Source organism: Patagioenas fasciata, chromosome 13 (genome assembly GCF_037038585.1).
Source record: "Patagioenas fasciata isolate bPatFas1 chromosome 13, bPatFas1.hap1, whole genome shotgun sequence".
NCBI lineage: Eukaryota > Metazoa > Chordata > Aves > Columbiformes > Columbidae > Patagioenas > Patagioenas fasciata.
Genome location: NC_092532.1, coordinates 13297481 through 13319806, shown reverse-complemented (window position 1 = coordinate 13319806; position 22326 = coordinate 13297481). Strand labels below are relative to the sequence as shown.

General features: G+C 37.8%; 2 protein-coding genes across 3 annotated transcripts; one reads left to right on the top strand and one right to left on the bottom strand.

Moving 5' to 3' along the window:
• Positions 1-43: 43 nt before the first annotated feature.
• Positions 44-11888, bottom strand: CMC2 (C-X9-C motif containing 2). 2 transcript variants are annotated; one of them, XM_065848673.2, is made up of 5 exons: positions 11744-11888; positions 10599-10652; positions 5928-6064; positions 3731-3802; positions 44-1600 (listed from the first exon to the last, which is right to left on the bottom strand). In XM_065848673.2, the coding sequence occupies exons 3-5, from the start codon at positions 6006-6008 to the stop codon at positions 1526-1528; spliced, it is 228 nt and encodes a 75-aa protein (XP_065704745.1). In that variant the 5' UTR covers positions 6009-6064; positions 10599-10652; positions 11744-11888; the 3' UTR covers positions 44-1525. The 2 variants fall into 2 exon arrangements, with proteins under 2 accessions (XP_065704745.1, XP_065704744.1); XM_065848672.2 differs by lacking the exon at positions 10599-10652.
• Positions 11889-11985: 97 nt separating this feature from the next.
• Positions 11986-21160, top strand: CENPN (centromere protein N). The gene is made up of 11 exons (XM_065848609.2): positions 11986-12072; positions 12439-12620; positions 13749-13794; positions 14807-14863; positions 15232-15308; positions 16875-17051; positions 17737-17838; positions 18387-18444; positions 18860-18969; positions 19438-19561; positions 19858-21160. Exons 2-11 carry the CDS (start codon positions 12450-12452, stop codon positions 19971-19973), a joined length of 1038 nt encoding a protein of 345 aa, XP_065704681.1. The 5' UTR covers positions 11986-12072; positions 12439-12449; the 3' UTR covers positions 19974-21160.
• Positions 21161-22326: the final 1166 nt, after the last annotated feature.

Genomic DNA, 22326 nt, shown 5'->3' with positions numbered 1-22326 from the left:
TTCAAAAGTATTCTGAAGACTGCCGATAAAAAGACTGCACCACTTCCAACCACTGAAGCATTTAATTCAAATAATGCATCATTTACTTGTTCTAAGAAAGCAGACAGCATGTCAAAAGATGCAGAAACAACTGTTTCAGTTTTCATGGAACTTTCACTTAAAACTGTCATTAAGTTTTACAAATTTAACTGGGTCCATCCAGGTATTGAAAAATAAATAAAATTATTCTAAGTAATCTCTCAAAATAGATCACAAAATACAGCTTTCTTCCAAAAACAGATGCATGTACTAATTTCAAGATTCAGCGTGAAGAACAGTTCTTACAACAAACCATAGAATCCACTGTAGAATAGATACCCTACTCTGTGTGCCTAAGTGAGACAGTTTATTGGGCTCAACAACATTTATTTTTCTAAATAATCTTTTGTTGGTAGGCAGAACAGCAGAGTCATTTAAAAATAAGGTGGATCCAGCAGACAACCAGAGAAACGGCTCTATCACTGCAGAAACCAACGCATTTTAATATCAAATCCTCTGAATTCAGACACTTGTTCGGGGCTTTCTGCAGTTTGACAGCAAGTGAACAGCTCTTGTGGGCTGACAAGGCAACTTGGTTAGTAGACCACTAGTTGACTTGCCTCACTGAAAGGCAAATTACACTTTATTTCCCTTCAACTAGTTTTCCGTCAACAGCAACAGTCATAATTTGACTTTAACTTTGTACCAGAGTATGTGGAAAAACTACTTAGCTTGTATTTTTGGCAGCATTCCTCTTCAGAAATCACTCAGCACACATTGATTGTACTCAACAAAAATCAAGGCAATGCTTTGCAAATCCCTGGAAATGTTCCATTCTGAATTTCTAAAGCCGCTTGCTTTGGGTATGATGAACGTATTGTCCTACAACAGTCTACACTGTACATAGAGTTGGCAGGAAGGATTTTTAATCTTCTCAGTGGAAGATGGTAGTTTCATCATTTTAGCTCCAATAAAAATACCAGAAATCCAATTATTACTTGATAGGCAATTTTCAATTTCAATCCACATCTGTTTAAAATTTCTTTTGCCGATTCATTTAAGCAGTGTTATCACAATATTACAAAGAGTGATGGAAAAGTCATTCAGTGTTTTGCAAGAAGGAAAAAAACCCAAGAGATGAAAGAAAAACTGTTAAACACAAAGAAATAGATGCAACTCAGCACAAGGCAGGGAATATAGCAACCTTGAATACATAATACTCCACACAACCCAACTCCTCCTTACTTCATCATAACAAAGCTATGCCTGAACAAAGACTTGCCACCATCGTTTTCTTTTAGAGGTCAAAAATTAAGTTGTGAGCGATCATTTACTATATTTTTTTTTCCACATTGTTTGCCTTGCTGGGATTGAGTATGTTTTAGGTCCATTTCTTTTTTTCCCATTTCACAAACCACAGGCTGAGCACTGGTGATGGGAAAGAAGCATTTGCCAACTCTCAGCCGAGCGTCCCTGTTGAGAAGCAGCTGTCCAGCTCCAGCACCACTCACTTCTCCGAGCTTTTGTGAGCATTAATTAGTTTCCGTCGTATCTCCTGGTTCCTGGCTCTTTTTTCTTCAAACTGGAAGACAGATAAGGAAATTAATAGATCAGCTGTTAACATTAAACAGATAAGTCAAATTTAAAAGTGTAGCAAGCATTTATTTCTCAGGAACAGAAACAATATCTTTGATGCACTGGAAAGGCAGTTCTTGTTAATATCCATATATTGGTTCATTTTTACTTTGAAATTAACATTTACTTGATTAAAATACCTGTTTCTAAGTTTGAGGTTATTAAGCTAAAGAGTATTAGAACATTCTAATAAAGAACACGCAGTTAATTTTCGAAGGAACTTTATTATACAGCCATCTTATATACTACAGTTGCACTTCACATACAAACTAGAAAAAAAACTTGCCTCAGTGCTATTCTAGAGCACAGGTCTTTTAAAAGATACTGATTAATGTGTGTCTGCCTTCTGAAACAAGAATTTTTCATCATAGACTTGGTCTATTTTTGATCCTGGTCATTAATTATAAGCACAGATAAAGTAGTAACCCAAGATGAAAGGGCCAAAGCCAAATTTGGGTTGAGCGAGGGTAAGGTGTTCTGAGGTTTTCTTTATGGTTTAAAAAAGAAACACAACAGAGATGGGAACGCAGTGTAAAATGAAATCAAGAAAGCCTTCACGGTTTAGATATATTCATAAGATCACCATGCTTTCAAGTGTGTCCCTGCACCAGCAAAAGCCTGGAGATGGAAGAGCCAAACTTTCTTTCATTGCAGCCAAAAAGGAAACCTTTTCATGGCTAAAAGAAATGAAAAATGAAAAGAAATGCCTTTAAAATAAAGGCATGATTTGGTATATACTTCATGAGAAGCAAATTATTCTTTGCCATAAGTTAGAGAACATATTTGTTCAATTTTTTAATAATTTATATAAGAATAAAAAACAAAGTAACCCACAAATACTCAATTCTCCATATAATGTAATAAACTACTAAGTAGATTGTTTTTGGAAAGGATTTGCAGTTTTTCACTCATTATACTGATTTGTTTATAACTGAAATAATGGTCCAAAACATTACGTTACATTTACAGAATGCTTCACTTTTTCCCATGCCAATATTTAATTTTTTCAATAATCCATATTTTTTTATAGAATGAGAACAATGGATCTTTAAAAGCTTCATCTGTACCTAGTTCTATACTTGTGAACAGCTTTTTGGGGGCTTCCTAGTAATGCCATATCAGTGTAGCCGTATTTTAAGAAGGCAGACAAATATAGCCATCAAGAACTCCTTTTAATGTAAAGGCTTCAATGAAACAAAATAACATTACATTGGAAGAAACAGTACTTCATCCTTCTCTAGATCTGGGCTACAGTTTTTTCCAGGGAGTGGGGGGAAAAATGTATTTGACACTGGCAAATGAAATTAATTCCCACAGACTGACCGGGGAAAAAGAGTGGGCCCAAACTGGTCCGGCTGTCACACACTTGAGATCTCCTTATTTAGACACAATCGTGAAATTCATGTCAAAATCAGTAAGTACAATTTCAAGTGAAAAGGTGTGTGAAAAGCTCCTTTTTGTGTTCTGTCATGTAGATGTGACAACCGCAAATATACAGAGCAGCTGATACTCTTCTGAAGATGAGCCCATGAGCTGGCTCATCTACTTTAACTCCTCGAGTCTTCCGTTCTCTTGCAGTTGTAGCACCACAATGAGTTCATCCTAAGCAGCAATAATTTCAGTTAGGGCCTAATTCAGCAGCTCATTGAGTAGTTTCAGTCAGCATAACTGACTTCAGTAATAAGTGTTACTCATGCAGAAGTGCCCGTTGCTGCTTTATAGTCTATTCTGTGCAAATACCACTACTGAAAAAACAGAAAAAAACAAAACAAAACAAAAACCAAGCAACCTGTGAAGCGTCAGCTCCTATTTGCAATATTTGTTTGGTTAAAATGAGTGTTTGCCTGTTTTTGTATATCCAAAAATAGACCATGCCATTTGTTGAAGCCAGATTTTTCTCAGACATATTTATCAAAAAGAGTTTAAATTTGGTCTCCAAAGCCACTCCAGAATGTGCTTACTTTTCAAGGCCTATTTATTGATTTCTACTACTTAGTAAAAAGCAACCCTATTTCTAGTCCATAGACCCTTTTTTTAAAAAATTAAATTTTTAACTTGTAGTAAATTTGTTTCTTACCTCTTTCTTTAAGCACTTCCGCATCTCCCGGTCAATATCATTGCAATGGCCAAAAAATTTCAAAATGTTGTGCTGGTAAGTTAGAGGGAGAAAAACAAAATTTACAATTCAAAGGTTCCTTCCTCTGAAGCTCTAAATTTCTTAGAACTCACATTTTGCAAGATTTCCTGGTCTTCGTTTCCTTTTCTCTTTTTGTAAAAAAATGATGCTTTGTAAGTTTTTTACTGAGTAGCCAGAAGTTCGAGCTACTCCTGTCTCAACCTTGCTAAAAGTTGAAGCTACCACGTTGTATAACCAGGCTACAATAGCTGAAGCTATAAAGTCTAAATGTAGAACATATATTTTATTGATCTAGGAATCAGTCGTCTTACAGCTTTCGCTCACACTAGTTTGAATAATGTACAAAAACTAAATTTTCTGAACTCCGGTTTGTGATACAGAAAGATGTAAGGAGATCTAGAGGCATCTTGGAGGCAGTGTCCTCTGTGCTTTAGCTTTCGTTATTTCTTCATGACCTAGAGAGGAAAAGGACCTGATGCTCCATCACCTCAACCACATGAAGAACGTGATGTTGGCCCAAAACAAGCAGGCACTGGGTTTAAATGACTGAAATGTTAGAAGCAGTATAAAAGCAAGGGGATTAAGTTTCTCCAGATTTTGAGATTAACAAATAAGATGCATTTACCACCATTACAACGCAGCTCAACTGTGGGCCTTACTCAAGTGTCACAACTGAACAACTGCAGGCACTGTCTTCAGAAAGGCATTTCCCAGCTAACCTGAGGATATTAACCATAAAAATATGTCCTCTTAGCCAGGATTTCCTGAAGTGATTTCATATTATCAGCCATCAAATCGCTCTCAGAATGCATCCTTCTCACAGGACAACTTTTTCAGAGATGCTTGCTAACATGCCACAGAATCTCATAGCAGAGCATCTGAGCAATTCAGAAGACCTGAGTGGAGGTTTTAATGGATATTTACAGCTGTATAATCAATACAGGCTATTTGACCAATCTTTTAGAGAACTAATGAATTTTTTAAAAAAAAAAAGGCCATGAAGAACAAAAGAGGTAAGAGTGAAGTCACTTCCGTATGTCAGAGGGAAACCTGTGTGCATTTCTACAGCTGATGAGCAGCTAGATGGATTTATACAAATAACACAGGAAAATCTATTAAGAATTCAAGCAGTGGCCCAGTTGCAGTCACTAGAACACGCCTGAAAGTAGAAGTGGGTTAATAAAGATTATGACAAACATTTAACTATAGCAGTGCTATAATTAGCTTGTTTATACCTCTCTGCTTTATAAAGGGCAGCAGATGACCCTCTGAAGCAGTTGCATGTGATACATGGTCACTTCACTGCCAGCTGATCTTGCTTTTACAACCTTTCCTCAGTGGAAACTATTAAATTGAACTTTTTATGAACTAATACAGAAATATATCTGTACAGAACATCTGTTCAGAATATATGAGAGAACTGGTAAAATAATTAACAATATTGCAACAATGCTGCAGATATCTTTGCTTCCACCTCAGGGGCTGACTCTTCTACATCTCGAGGTTTACAATAGAGAAGATTTTTTTAAAAAGGTTCTTAAATGAGTGAGATGAAGATTCTATCTTCTTGAAGCAACGGAGAGCCTTGAGAAGCCTGAAGCCAATTCGGTGTTTTACATCCTTGGGTAGGTGCCTATTAAGAAGGTGGAAGTCAAACAGTAATTGGCATTTAGCTCTCAAGCACTGAATGTAAGACACCCTGCGTGTCTGGATCCCCATCAGCACATCTGCTTATAAATAGACTGAAGTATCTGCCCAGTGGTTAGCTGGAATATGGAAATGCTGTGAGCATACAAATTAAAAAAAAAGGGGCATTTGAAGTTGCTTTTATTTGTTTTTTCGAGAGGCACACAGTACTAAAAGGTGCAGAAATTGTTTCAGTTCTTAAAATAGGTCCACATTTTTCAAGATGTAGGATGGGAAATTTTAAGGCATGGTTTATTTCCTAAAGAAATCCCTGGCAAAATTTTACACAGTCATCAGATACTTCTTCAGTGTACACGCACTGGCTACATTTCATGGCTGTTCTGCCGAGAGGCGGTTTTTTTCTCTCTATGATCATATAATAGTCTCACTAATTTATCTGACACTCATTTCCCCAACCCACCCACTCTTTTCTCTGCTAAAAACTCCTTACCTCCTTGTGACACTTCTTTAGCAGACTGATAACTAGGTTACATTCTTCAGTGTGCAGATGAGGAGACAGGTCTGGATGCATCTTTAGTTCAGGATAATATTAGTAGTACAAGGACAAGAATTTGAGAAAACTTCCACCTGCCAACATTGAAATATAAAAATATAAATAAAAAGTTTGACTGTACGACTTAAGATATTATCACACAGCTTAGGACGGATTATTATTGTGCAGCCTAATATGCATAATTTCTATTACACATTTAAAATAATTAAAACCAGCACCTCTGTTCTTCTACAGAGCCCAAAAGTTAAAAGTTAATTACAAGTTTACATTCTTCGCTATCCCAGACATAAACACGCATTTTGGATTTTAATTTTCAGGGACTCCCTAGTAGCATGAATCTTTCCAGAACTGCAGATTACTCCAGTTTTCTTCTCTCCTGCTTTAAAAAATCTAAGTATATGTCATTTAAAAAAAAATTAAAAAATCTCAGAAGTAATTTTCAAGATCTTTTGTTGAAAAGTATGAAAGCACCATATGACAGTGGCTGAAATAAGATGCCATCTCTGTTGTTGAAGATAACTTCACCAGCGAGGAAAGAAAAAAAGGCCAGTTCATACCAGGACAAATAGTCTCATCTTGAGAAAATCTACCTGCATGACTGCCACTGAATTAGATGCCTTTTTCTGTTTATTTACTTAGTATTTTGTTGTTCCCCCTCCTCCCAAAGAGATCATGTTTCTAGCTGCAATCCATCAGGCAAACACCACTACAGTTGTACGAAGCAGCCATCACTGTTTTAACACTCCAGCTGAACAGACAAGTTAAATACTAGTAGCCAGTGTCAGATTTTCCAATTGCAACATCCCAATATTCAGCTGCAGTGCTGGCAGCTACAATCTACACTACTATTCCTAGAATACTCAAGTAATATATTCGGCTTGAAGAGGTATGTACACTCATTTACACAATATTTCCCATCACGTGTTCATCTTAACAAGAGTTATATTCCCACAAGCAAACTAAATTTTAAAAAATCCAAACAGATTTAAACCCTCTTGAGACCCATGAGAGTTGTTCCATGCAGTGTTGCAAAGACATGCAGGAAAATATTTCAAAAAATCTTCCCCCATACTATCTGGAAGTCAAATATTACACTACATATACTCTTAGAACAGAAGTTAGAAACTGTACAAGTTGCTTAAGCATTCTATTCAACAAATTAGCAAATGAACCTTTAGAAATATGACAGCAGGAGCACGACTGTAACAGCAAAGTGATTAAGAACCCTGCTGTGTTATTGCCACCAGCTTTTGATTGCATGCCACACAAAGTCAATATGTTTTAAATTTATCAGTAGATTTTTTTTGATAGCGCTGGAGTTAGCATTCCCTTGAGAGGGTAACCTGCTCAATCACTGTGTTACTTTAATGTGTGTGAACCCAGCTGATTATTAAATCTCTTCATCATTCAGCCCCCGAGTGCTCTTCCTGAAGCTGTCACCTGGGCTGGCTGGCTCAGGAGAACCCCGGACCAGTGTCCCCGTGAAAAAGGTGCCAAACACATCAGCATGGGCCAGTAAGTCAAACGGAGCATTTCATGCAAAGAATCATTATATCTAAACTAAGCTTGGTAATCACTGTCATTGTTTACTAAATTATTCTCAGATAAGTGGATAACACCTACTAATGCCACAAATAGATGGGTGACGCTGCGTGTCATCAATTAAAAGCCTTCTAACAACTCAAATGAATTTTCCAATGGCACCTCTTGCAGGACAGATGCTACAAATCAGAGGCCCTGCCTGTCACACCAGTTCATGGATCAGTAGTCCTGAAATTCATTTTCAAATAACATTTAATATTAAAAACTTGCAAGTTCAGTTACCAGATCTGGTCTTCCCTTCACACAGGCCATGATGGATTAAAGCAACAAAACACTGCACAGTGGTCAGGGAAGGCTTGACTGGAGCCTTTAAGTACCCGTGAAGTTCATGACTGAACAGCATTATCAGTGTTCAATACCCTATTTCAGTTAGGAGTGTCAGATTAGACAGTGATCTAGAAACGATCAGAGAAGGTTAAAATATTTTTGCTGGACGGGAATGACTAACAGATGAAAGAGTTTCAAGAGTAACAAACACACATATGAAGAAAAGGACAGGATGAGCTCTTGGATTCCTCATTTTCTTTTTAATAATGTTCTAATCTAAAATAAAGACAGCAAGTTGCCATCTTACCAGAATTTAGGTCCACATGGACAGAATTTTATATAGGTGGTAGCTCATAAGAAATCTAAGTATGAAAAACCACTAAAAGAATCCCCACAAAACCAAAAATCTCACAGAAAAAAAATTGCAAATAAGCAATATCAATTGCTCTGAGAAAACCACTAAAAGAAATTCTGGATAATGTCAAGGTAAACGTGCAATTGCTGTAGAAGAAATATTAGCAGTGAAGTAGAAGGACAATATTAAGAAAATACAGAAATTGCTTTAGGAAGAACTGCAAAATGTTAAGCAAGAATTAATATCTGAATTGCATATTTGGAGAGAAGCATTTAGATGAACTCTTTATATAAAGGCACCGACATATTTCACTGGGTTGCACAAAAATGCTCTCCCCTGTAATGTGGTTTATATGAGATATCGAATTCTGTGCAGTTTTTCCTTCCTTATTTGAAGTTACACTCTCTCTGTATCTAAATGATTTTGTTGAAATGCCTTAAGAACTACTGCAAATTTCTATAAACCATTAGCCTCTGAAGCTAAGAGACATGGATAAAGATGATTAATCTTTCAACTTCCTTAAGCAGTTTCTATATCTACACTATCCTTCAGGGAAAAGAAAAAAAAAAAGAAAAGAGTAATTGTCTGGATCCAGTATCATGTTCTGTGTAGTTTATCTTAAAGTGGGGAAAATGGGGAATGTTCTAGTTTTATTGTTTCCAACCCAAGCCAGATAAAAAACCCCAAACAAACAAACAAACGACTTAGAAGTTCTCTGACAACAATACTGACTTTCCAATGCTTGCTTTAGAAAAATAATACTCATAATTTCTTGCATAAGCAATCCTGGACACTAAGCACATCAAACTGCTAAAGATTTCCTAACAAGAAATAACATTGAAGTTATCAAAAAATGATACTCATTCCTAACCCAAAAGCTGATCTGTGCACATGTTCAATACATTAAATATTTAATATTACTGTGCAAAAGGAACCTACACATATTCTGAAATTCACAGTAATAATTCCAGGGTTGGGATCCAACAGTGAAATAAAGGTTTAAATCTAGATACTTGTTTTCCTAAGATGCTTCTTCCATATTTCATTAAAACATGTTAGAAGACTATTTCTTAAACCAAGTTTTGCTAATTTTTCCATTTAAGAAGTTGCACACACAAGTAATTTAATTTTTTCCAGTTTCTAGAGTAAATAGTTTAAAAAATTACATATTGCTCTGAAAAATTACTTCTTAAAGCAAAACCTCGTGCACCAAAACCTGAAGACAAAAAATTGTATCTGAGTGTGTACATTGCTAATCTTTAAGCTCCTTAACCTGAAACAGTGAGCTGTGTACCCTACAAACCCCACATGCTGTCTGCTAACACTCAAATATTCCCAGCAGGCGGCAGCAGGACCGTGCAAACGAGAACAGGCACTGGCAGAGGGAAGGGCAAACAGATCCGCAAACTCCTATAAAGCCACCGTGTCACTCGCCATGTGCAACATTTACTTTTGCACTTCATTTCACTGTCTAATTTGAGTAAGACCAGACATTTTGGGTTTAAGTTTTCAGTTACATAGTATTGTTCTGTTTGGCTTTGGAGAAAAATACTTGCAAATCAACCAGCTCTTCTGCTTACTCAACTCGTGGGTGTTTTCTGTAAGATTAGACAAAGTTTTAGCATAAAAACGGATTCAGCTCCACACCTATTTGGGGAGACCTGAAGATATAATTCGTATCACTTCAGCAGAACTTCTGCATTCCTAGTATTACCTTTCATACACAATATGTAAATATTTTTTTATTATAACAGCTTAGAATAGTCAGGAGATCAGTCATGAGAAATCACAGTTAAATACCATTTCAAAAACCTATGGAACTCTGAACTAAGGACGCCCTTTCCAGCTTTCAGTGACATGGTTAACGTCTTCCAGATCAGGACAATGAAGTATCATTCTGTGCTGCTCTCCTTAAGGTTGCAATTAGGCAGGTTGAGAATGACCTCTAACTTTCCAACTTTACCAAGAAATTTAGCCAGGAACCTTCACTTTAATATGCCAAGTTCAGCTAAATCTTACAAAAATTAGTCACAACCTCTTGAATTTCAGTTTTCAAATCTATGCACTGGTTTTCCAGTATTATGTATTAGAATGGGGAAGAAGAAATAATTTAGATACATATCTACGAAAACCTGTAAATAGTAAGGAAATTAAAAAATGGGGAGGGGAGATCATGTCTACTTAAATGCAATCTACACCATATAAAACGTTTTTCACTTTCCCCAAACCTAAATAATAAAAAAAAATAAAACCTGCTTCAATAAATAAGATTCATACCGAGTCTAACTGTTTTGTCTGGGGTTTTTTTTGTTGTGTTTTTTTTTAACATAACCACTTTCTGCCAACAATTCAACACCCCTCACATCAGCAGAATGAGCACTCACCTACTACAGTCAGGAGTAGCTATCTGATGAAATTACATCATACTTGATTTCATCCTTAGTAAAGCAAGTTAAGAAGGTGTTAGTCATAACAAATACAGCAAGTTGAGCCACCAACTTGACTACCAAGTAATCTCTACAACTTTATTTCTGACTAAAATAAATGATCAAGTAAAGCAGAATGGGGTGTTTTCACCTCCTGCCAATTTTTTAAAGTCATATTCACAAAACAAACATCAGCATAGTCATGAGACTATTAGTGGAATATTTTATCATTGTATGCAGCAAGTCACACTGCACAACATAACATTGTATCCCAAAAGATTACTGAAGCAATCTCTTTCTATGGCTGTTGTATCTGTGGAGAATATAGAGTCAGGAATGACAAGACCCAGCCAGTGTAGCACTGAATCACACCAAATATGAGGTGCTGCCACCAAATTCCTGTTTGCAAGCTGCTCTTGAACTTCAGTGCCAACCACCAAACCTGGCTTCATTTCATTACCATTGCATTCATTTTCTGATGTAGCAGATAAGAACACCGTAAGTTTCGTACTGCTGACAAGATTTTCTGCCTTACTGTGGAACTGCTCTTTGCCTTCGGAGAGAAAGGGACCAAGAGGATCACGCTCCCCTGATGGAAAAGACAGAAGCTCAGCTCTTGTGCAGCAGGACCCTGAAGAAAGGTGCAGAGCCCTTGACAGAAGCTACGCTGTTACCAACAGTTATGGCAAGAAATGAAGCCCACTGAACTAACCCACACTGTTTTCGGTCTGGAGGTTCTCAGTGCTTCCAGGAGCCCTTAAAATAGCGGTGGGACACACGGACACTTTTCAGTGCTCACAGGGGTCCTTAAAACGGTGCCGGGATGGGCACAGACACAAGGAAAACAAGCTTGTGACACCGCAATGGAGAACTCCATATTCCCACTCAGGACAGCCCTCCCCGAGTCCGGGAGGAGGATGCACGGTGAACAGAGGTGTCCAGAAGGCGGCCCCGAGCCCGGCCAGGGCACAGCACGGCTCCCCCGGGGCGACGGGATGGGAGAGCTTCCTCACACACCCCTCTGTCCGTCAGGGCTAAACACGAACAACGCTGCCCGCTCGGGCCAAGGCAAAGCCTCCCCTCTAAGCCATCCTCGCACTTACTCCGGTCACCAGAGGACGAACCCGGCACCTAGACCGACCGACCGACCGACCGACCCACCAGCCGCGCTGCGCCGGCTACAGGCGCAGACGGCCCAGCCAGACCCGACCGGAAACTGCTTCAGCGCACCCGGCCGCGGGAAGAGCGTTCACAGCACCGGCGTCTGCGCGCGGCGGGGCGCCTTGTGATTGGGCGGCTCGGGCACCGTGCGGAACCTGATTGGGTACTTCGAAATGTGGGCAGTGCCTGGCCCTTGGCGGGAAGGAAGTGCTGGTGTGTTGTGTTTGCGGCTCCGCGGCCGGGCGGCTGCAGCGGCTGCCCGGGGGCGCAGGTAAGGGTGCGGGGTTCTCTTCTGTTCGATTTTATTCTATTCTGTTCAGATACGCGTCTCCTTTCGTGTCCGTTGAGTCCACCCGGGCGCCCATGGGATCGGATAGGCAGTAACGGCTCTGGGTGAGGGCTAGCGCCCCATCCCGTTCCAGACACTGACACCAGGCCTCGGTCGGTGAGGGAAACTTCTGAGGGCTTGGGGAAAAAAAAACTCGCTGTTGATGTCCTCCGGAATCTGTGGTAGTGCCACACTTAGGACTAATGCTAGTGTTCTAGTCGTGCCTGGGTGCAGCTTTGTGTGCTTTCCTAAGGGAGCCAGTCTCCCGAGCCCGCCTGTGCCTTCATCTTTAACGTTTCAACTTCTCAGGTAGCTTCACCATGGATGAAACTGTTGCTGAGTATATCCGAAGGACTGTACTAAAAATCCCACGGGATGAAATCAAGACAATGCTACAGAAATGGGGTTTTCTCTCCGAGACCCAGCTGCAGACCATAAACTTCCACCAGATGAAGGACAACATTTCTCAAGAGGTTGTTCAGCTCTGCGAGGTAATCCTTGCATTGGAAACTGCCTGTCAGTGACTGACGGGACACGTGTTGAAGCACCATCAAAAAATATTCTTATGAATAACTGAATTTTCTTTGGCTGTAACACAGTATCAGGTGGCAGTTTGTAGTCTGGAAAATGTAAAGCTGACCTGGTAATACCATCAATTTAGTCTTATTGATAGGAGTGCAGGATTGGCCCTTACTGAGTATGGAAGTACATGTTTGAGCTCTAAGTTGCACAACGTAGATAAAAGCTCAATGTGTTAAACCTGTAAGAAATGGGTGTCTTTCTAAATTGTAAAATAAAGGCACTGATTGATTTGTCTACTCATTACATAGTGCTGACTTAAATCTATTTAGTACAGGTAATGATAGCACTAGTTTATAGCTTTTAGACTTTTCATTGGCCACAGCTACTTCCATTCTGCGTACTGTAAGCAGAGAAAGTTTTCTGATCTCCTACTTACATACTCTGATTTTGGTGTACCAGGAATCTTTATATGTACCGGGAGTCGTTACATTGAGTATTAAAACCCAGATAGGTACAGTTATTACTGAAATCTCAAATTGTTTAGCTTTTTGTATAATTCTCTATGGATATCATACCCAAATATTAGTTACATGGGGTGTAGATCAGGATGCAGGCAAGAAATGGGCAAGTTATTCTTGTGAGATAGCTAATGTCATGTTTTAAAATAGCTTTTGTTTCTGAAACATTCTTATCTGTAACAAGTAGTGTCATGGAAGTTCTTAAAAATCTTTTCAGGCTGTAAAGGTTAAATTAGGAGGAATCAAGTATGTTTTTTGACAATGAAATACTAATCAGTGTTGCATAATGTCATGAATGCCCATGAATTTTCCTTTCTAATTGCTTGTACATCATACTATAAAGACAATGTTCTTGCTGCCTCTGCAGAAACACATAAACCCTGATGAAATATCTTTCATTATTGATTTCTCAAAACTGAATTGTGTGCACATTGGGAGAAGGTGTAGTGTCTTTGAGGAGAGTGTGTGGATTTCAGTGCAGTATAATTTAAACTACAAATGCTGAGATTTTTCACCTGCTAAACAGTGTGATAGAGAATTCTGGACCTGCAGTTCACTATGCACTGTTATTCTTTCCAGGAGAATTCTGCAAGCATAAAGCAAGCAGCTGTCCTAGATATAATTTGTAAGTAAAAACCAAAACCTAATAAAAATAACATCTTTATATTTTTTCTGAGTAACCTGATAATGCCCTTAATTACATAGCAATTGTCCTAATGAGGTACAGATGCATTTTAGATGATGAAACTTATTGGAGCTGACTTCTAAAAAAAAAAAAAAATTCAAAAGCTCAAAATCAACAAAAACATGTTTGCTTCTTCTGAGGTCTAACTAAATGTAAACTGTGGTAAGACACAACCAGCACACACAGAGAGATCATAGAATCACAGAAGGGTTTGGGTTGGAAGGGACCTTCAAAGCTCATCCAGTGCCACCCCTGCCATGAGCAGGGACATCTTCACCAGCTCAGGTTGCTCAGAGCCCCGTCCAGCCTGGCCTGGGAGTCTCCAGGGATGGGGCATCCACCACCTCTCTGGGCAACCTGGGACAGTGTTTCACCACCCTCAGTGTCAAAACTTTCTTCCTCATGTCCAGCCTCAATCTCACCTTGTTTAGCCTAAAACCATCACCCCTTGTTCTGTCACAACAGGCCTTGCTGTTTGTCTCCAGTGTGCACCAGACCCTAAAATCAGCAATATCATGCTCCAGTAGAGAGTGACATAGGCTAAACTATTGGCAAGTGCTTCCGGTGGAACTCCTAAATCCAATATTAGTTCCCAATTTCATTATACAATAGCTTAAATCTCAAGTTTTCTTTTACCAGTCTACACTTTTTCTTTTGAGTTTAGACTAAATTTTGGTAATTTCAGGCAAAATTCTTTAAACAATGAACCTTGGAGACACCATTTATTAGTTGCTTAACTGAATTACAAAAGATCTTCCCATTTCTTGATAAAAAACATTTTTGCTTTTAGGTTCACTCTAAGTGGTAGTTTAAGAATGCTGAATAAATTATATTGCATTATCAGAAGTAATATTTTTCAAATAACCTGGTCATAAAAGTATTGTAAAATTATTTGTACCTTTAATTACTGTTTGATAATACACTGTTATTGAGCAATTCATATTTTTCTTAGACAACCACAGCTACCCAAATAAAAGAATATGGAGTGTTTACCAGATGAACAAAACAGGTAAAATGCCTTTTCTTGTTGTAATCTCAAGTTCTCAGCAATTTACTGCAGTGCTGCCTCATATCATACAATTTAAATACAAATATATTCTAGTATGTTTTTTGCAATAGAAATATTTTTAGTGTTTTTAGAATACTTTTGCTTAACTTCTCAAGCAATTTTAAAAAATTAGTAACTACTAATTAAATATTAACCTTTTCTCTATATAGTAATAATGAGGCTCAAATTAATAATAACGTACATCTTTTCACATAAGGCTATATACAACTTCAGCTTTTTCTGCTTAATTTTGGTTCAGCAAAAATGTAAATACATCTCCTAACTAGTTCTTGTAAACACAACTCTTTTTTTTTCCCCTTGTGTAACAGAGGAAGAAACAGATTTTTTTGACTTAACAGATTTCAGAAAAAAATTTAAAAGACAACTTCGATCAACCTTGAAAAATGTAAGAATAAACCCATTCTAAATTTGTTACACTGCTCTGGTGTCAATAGATTGTTTTCATAACTTTCGCAAGATTGTTGTTTGTTGTTTTTTTTTCTTAAAGTCTGCACCAAAAATTAAATGGAATTATTCATTTGGGAATGGTTGGAACTGCGTGTGAAATAGGAAAACGTACTCCATATCTGTTCTAGCAACTTTGCAGTTATGCTGGAGTGAAATAAAAATGTAAGTTTGTTTTAAAATATGGCAGACTTCAAGAAAGGCAGTACATTTATGTTTTCCATCAAATCTTTGTCCTGTTCGTACATGTTGCCTGGCGGCACTGATATTGCTTTGTCCTTTTACTCAATAACAATACAGGAAAACAAACAAAACCAAAAATCATATCAAACAGAATATGAGAGAATTTGAAGTAGCCAGTAGGGAGGACAAGGAAGTTCAGTTATTATGACTTGGATTAGTAGCAAAATTGTATCCATTTCTTCTAGTTCTGGTTTTGGAATGATATTTTGTGATGGCTGTGAGAACCTGGCTCTGGCATCTCATTACATTGTAATGACCGAAAGACCATTGTCAACAGCAAGAAGCAGCTTCTAGACTACAGAAATGAGCATGGCACGAAAAAATGGAAAGGAAATACTATAATCTCACCTTTTTACTGAGCAATTTGCCAAAGCCTTGTCTTGCTTTAGCTCACCAGCTTCATTTAAGCCGGGTACTAGAAAACACCTCTGGCTCGTGAGCTGAGTCACTTCTTGACACACAAAGGATTCCTGCTGGCAACAGTAGAGGGCAACAAATACAAATCAGACTGACAGATAATCAGCTGCAGTTCATAGAACTCTATTATAATAAAATTTTGCAATACTGTAATTAAAAAAAAAATCCACTAAAACTTTGAGAAGTGATGTTGGTCCAGCAATTAAAAGAGTTCATGACCTAGTTGGACTAAAAGCTTGACTAGATGTGCCTCAGTCAAAGGGAGGTGTTTTTTTTTTTTAAAGGAAGTTTTCCCACTTTTAAGTCACTCAGATTGAGTCGAGGTAAAAAGAAGTAACTGAGGAAGGAGCAAATCCAGAAAAACAGGAAAGGGAACCTTTTTCTGATTGTGTACTCTCGAGCAGTGATATATTTTACATTCAGGTCTAAAATCACAAGCTGATCAAAAGCTGAGTTTCTCAAAAATTGGACGTATTCGAAATATTGCCACTAGTTGTCCCTCTACATAGAAATCTTTTTGTTGTGTTGCTGTTTAAAAAAAAAAAAAAAAAGGCATTTTTAATAAGCTATTTTGATTTTCACCCTTCCGAAGTACATCAACAGGGACAAAAGTCATATTAAAGTGTGAAAGATGATTTTTTTTTTTCCTCCAGTTTGTAAGATTATCATGTTTCTGTGGAAATTTGATTTCAATACAATCCTGACCACACTAGTGGGATCTCTTTCTTATTCAAGTGGTGGTGCACTAAATTATGTTTGCATTTTGTGAACCTGGGATGAAGAGACAACAAAATCTTTCTGGGAGCCCGAATGTGCTGGTAAATCAAAGCTTTTATTCTTCTGTTAGGTCACCATCAACTTCAGAGAATATGAGAATAATGCAATCTGGATCCGAATTGCCTGGGGAACACCGTACACAAAACCGAACCAGTACAAAACCAGCTACGTTGTCTACCACTCACAGACGCCCTACGCCTTCATTTCATCCTCAGTGCTTAAGAGCAATTTGCCTCTGCTGTGCCAGGTACAGAATAAAACTGTGTGGACCTTGACTTCAGCACAGTCATGTAGAGCTAGAATTGTGTTAGCTTTTAAGAGGATGGGTAAAGATTTGTCTCTTAATGTATTAATTTATGTAGTAAAAATGGGGCAAAAACCACGATCTTTGTGACTTTTGAAATGGTGTATCATGAATAAATTCAGTTTACTGGGATTTTTGATGACCTTGAATTGTTCTAATTTCTTGTTAGGAGTATTCAGTTAAATTGTCTCATGGAAGTTGAATATTACATCATCACAGTAACTTCAATAAATGTAAGAGCTCATCAAGGAATGCTGTTAATTAGTTTTGAAAGACATTTTCTCTGAACTCTGCTGTCAGTGTTGGTAGTTTTTCATTTTTTTTTCTCTAGCAGACTTCTGTAGTAGTAATTAAATTATTTTATTAATGAATTTATTTTATTTATTTTTCAGCTGATAAGGCTATATGACTTACCTGGTTAATCCTGTGAATGCTTTTAAATATTAACCTGAGCTTAATAACAGCCTATTCAACATTTTTTTCAGATACGGGAATCCTTCTAGTTAAAGGCAGTTGCTTACCTTGAAACAAAAACATCACAATGTCTAGAAATAATGTATTTTTTCCATATTATGAACACAGTAATAATTACAACTCATGTTAAAACAATTCCAATTTTTATTTAAAGGCCCTGGTTGTTGCTTCCAGTTACCAAGACATCCATGAAATGGAGCTTCGAAGTCATTCTTTAAACTCCCTTGAAGATATCGTGTTTAAAAGATACAGCCAGGTGAGCCGCTTCACAAGTACATCCTAAGATAAGTCTTGCTTTTTGTTTCAGGCCTAGTTCTCACCCCCTAGCAGGGGGGGAAATTCATCTCTTCCAAGAGACCATCAAGTTAAAATAATATTGAACTACTGAGCTGGACAGCCTTTCATTAAGGTAACATCACAATAGGGATGTAATTACTTGGTATTCCATCTAATCTTTATTATTGTTATTCCTGATGGTTAAACTCAGTCTAAAAAACGGTATGAACAATTCAGTCCTAGGATTTTTTAGCATCATTTCACTAGACTTTCAAGAGAAATGACTTGAAGGCTATTAAAAGGGACACTAGCTTTGCTCCTCTGTGTAAAACTTTTAAGTGGGGAAATGTTTGCAAATATAGGATAGGCATTCTTTTCTCAGAATAAAGCTAGGCTTTCTGACTTCTAGTAATTGTCAAAAATTGGAAGAATACTTCCAGAATGAGAAGTAAAAAGAAATCTGGAAAGTTCTTTTCAGTTACAGCCTCTAAAAGTGGAAGTGAACTGGATTTTTTTTTCTCCATTTAGAACTTTGAAACTTATTGCCCGAGACCTCTACAAGAAAGCACTGCAGCACGAGAAACTGGTATGTATATTTTAAATTAAACAGCAGCTTGAATGTCATTACTGCTGGCTTCTGAAATGAGACTCGTAACAGGAAATGTACATACATTACATTCACATGTAATTATCCACCCTGGTGGGTGTCACTCCAAGACGTGTTTCCCCCTTGACTGTCACCGGAAATGGTTATGAAACCAAAATAACCCAATGCCCAGTATCTCCTTCCACATCATCTTAGGCTTATCTCTTGGTAAGAACTGAAAATACAAATGATGGACACAGCAAGCTTTATGAAAAAAAGATCACAATGAATTCTTTAAAATTATTATTTTGGGATTTTCACTGGAGTAATCCCCTCAGCAGAAAATCAATATTGTTTCCGCTGACAAAGGTGTCTTTCTGTTTTTTCTCTTCCCTACAATTTTCCCCTGCATCAGATTTAAGGATAGTCCAAGAAAACATAAATGAGAAAGAAAGAATACTGAGAGTGAATCGAGAAGCTTTTGGTGATGGTCCCCAACCAAAGCTCGAATTTGCAGAATATAAGGTAGTAAAAGCAACAATTTTTTTTTCCTCCATAACGTAAATGTAGTGGTAGCTACATTGAATTGCAAATTGAAGAAATATTAGATTTTTAAAAGAAACTTTAGGGACGACATTTTAAGATAAAACAATTACAGGTATCTTTAAGAAACAGATTTGCATTGAGGTTTGTTCGTACTACTAGATCATGTTTATCAGCTTTGTGAATAAAGCATTTTGACATTCTAAAAGATACTTAATGTTTTACAATATCACTGAACAAGCTGCCCCTTTCAGCAGAAAACTATTTGCCACATGGTGGCACCCTCTGATTTTATTAAAATATTCCTCTAGCTGGAATCACGTTAACATTAAAAATAATAGGCAAGTAAGATACAGTTTTGTTACATTTTCAATGTGTTGTTTAAATAATAACATATGAATAAAATATATTCATTGCTTTCTACTCCCTGGTTAAATTTTGTGTTCACAGCTTGAGACAATGTTTACAAGTGATCCTAAACTGGAAGTTTTGCATAAAAAAGAACCATTCAGATGCACGGTCAAGTTTCATAGCCCACATCTTTTAGAATCGCTGAAATCCTTGGCACCTGCGGGTAAGTGTTCCGACTCCTTAAAATGGAGGAAAAATCTGCAGTTAAATATTTTTGTCATCTTACATTCTGCTTGTATCTTGCATAAGGGAGAACCTTCAGAGTTTGTTTAGAAATACATAGAAGTTGAGCAAAATAAAAATGTTACCACTATAAAAACTTGTGTCTCTATACAACCAGTTTGGTTTTAGAATGACTAGTTTGTACGTAGATACTCAAGCTGTGGTTTTAGTTTTAGAACAGTTATGAAAGGTAAATATTGGTTGAATTAAGCCGTAATTATCTGTCTCTCTCTCTAGGTATGGCTGACGCACCACTTTCACCACTACTTACATGTATACCACATAAAGCTAGGAATTATTTTAAAATTAGAGAGAAAAAAGGTTTTTTTCCAGGAAGCTTTGTAAGCCCTTAACTTAAAATTGATTCATAGAGAAATATACATCTCATTTATTACTGGTATTAATCTAAATCATCATAACCTTTAAACCAGATCTTTAAAAAATAACTTATTTATTAATATTTTGAAGTTTTTTCCAAATTCTTACTTCTTTGAATTATTTTTCCACATGCATTTTGAACAGAAGAGTTAGCCCTTTCCTTAAATAATTTTAAAACAAAAGTTAGTAGCAAAGCTTAAACAGAGAATGCGTCGTTATTTAACTAGTAGTATTTGTGAAGGTAAAGCTATCTTAAAGCTAAAGATACAAGAAGAGAGCTGTAGCGATCCAGTTACTATCATGGCTGTAGATGGCGAAGATATTGGAGGTGGCCGTATCTCGGCTCCAGCCCAGCAGTGGCACAGAACACCCGCCCCACTTCAACACAGGAACAGCCCCACTCCAATACGCAGAACTACCTGTCTGCCGGTCAGGCACGTTTTTGTCTCAGTAGATGAGGAAGATATTCAAAGACCATTATAGGGCATGGGGAAGAAGGGATTCTTGGAATATAGATGTCAGTAAGAAGTTTCAGTCCAGCTTTAATGGGTATTAATTCAGATCCAGAGTTTTTGCTCACCAAACTCAAGAGCCAATAACAAACACTTAATACCAACAGACTGATTTTTTGTTTAGGTTTGGTTTTTTGTTATTTAATGTCTTGTGAAATGTTATCCTAAAGGAATACAATGAAACAGGCAGTAATTTTCTTTTGAAGAAGTCCATGTTTTACAATATTTCAAATAGTATTTGATCCCTCTGCAATCCTTGCACATTACCGCTTGCTTGTGCTTGGGGACACAAAGATGCAGAATCGAGATGGCAACAGTCACTGATGCAAACAACAACTTTATACTGGAGTTATTTATAGTTGGTAATACAGGGATTTTTATATAACTTGCTGCATCATTTTTGAGATGGGTTTGATCAGAAAATTCAGTTATAGCATACAAATATTTCTTGTTTAAATTCTGTTAGCTGGAAACTTTGTGCATGTATTTTGTGTATGTGGAATTTCCGATTCACTTTAGGTAGCTCAATGTGGTGAGATGCTCTTCATAGCATCATGGCACACATAGTGTGAATATTTGAAGAGGTTGTATGGGAATGTTTTGTTTTTTAAAACTGTAAATAAACATGTAAGTTAAGTCTTCTCATAGAACTTTGTTTGGCCTGACTTTGAAATGTGACTTAACACAGACTGATTTTTTTCATTTGTTTTGTTTTTCAGCATCTCTGTATAACTCGCAGATAAAATGTTACTTTAGGACTATCTGCTAGTGATATATTTTTAGGACTTACACCTGTGTGATTTCAATGTTAGTTTGAAAAAATGTTTAGCCATGTTAGGATTTTGAAACAATTGCGGGTTTTGTGCAATACACAAAATGCATGATGGACATTCAGAGGTGGCTCTTACCGTCTCTCATACCCTCACAGAGCCTCCCAGGAGTCAGACCCATTAAAATTCCAGTATGCATTTCACTCTGCAACCTTTTCTTCCTAATGCTCTCTCCCAAATAGCTCGAACACCTGAGATGATAATGATTTACCATGAGGTTCCAAAATGCTGTAAACCACTGTACCTGGCCCACTGCCTGTTTCTGCCCGTTGTTTCTGGGAAAGGCAGGCTCCATTCTCCATCCCCTTTTTGCAACCCAAAAGTTGATCTTATTTTCAGAGATACATTTCATCTCCACCGAGGCTATTGTAAGGGTGGCACAGCAATTCAGGAAAGCAGGCATAAATACTATTTAATAATTCACAAGGACAGAATGGCTGCAGGACAGGGCCGTAGAACCAGCCCAAGGCCCCAGCTCCTCCTGGAAGCTCCGCACATTACCTCGCTCTTCCCGTTGAGGGTGAGCCCCATGTACCTTTTTTCCTCTAACTGGCCAAACTCCAGGAGAAAACACTTCTGTTTGTTGTCACTGGTTCTTTAAAACTCAAGTCTCCACAAGGGAATAAGTGCAAATTATCCCATCCCTGGAGGCGACACTGCAGCCCTGTCCATGTTGGCATTGACATGTCTTCAAGTGCTCAAGCTCATTAATGATTATCAATATGTAAAGGGTGAGTGTCAGGAGGATGGAGCCAGGCTCTTCTCGGTGACAACCAATGGTAGGACAAGGGGCAATGGGTACAAACTGGAACACAGGAAATTGGAAACTTCTTGCCAGTGCCAGAGCCTGGAACAGGCTGCCCAGGGGGGTTCTGAAGTCTCCTCTGCAGGACGCCTGGACACCTTCCTGTGTAACCTCATCTGGGTGTTCCTGCTCCGGCGGGGGGATTGGACGGGGTGATCTTTCGAGGTCCCTTCCAACCCCT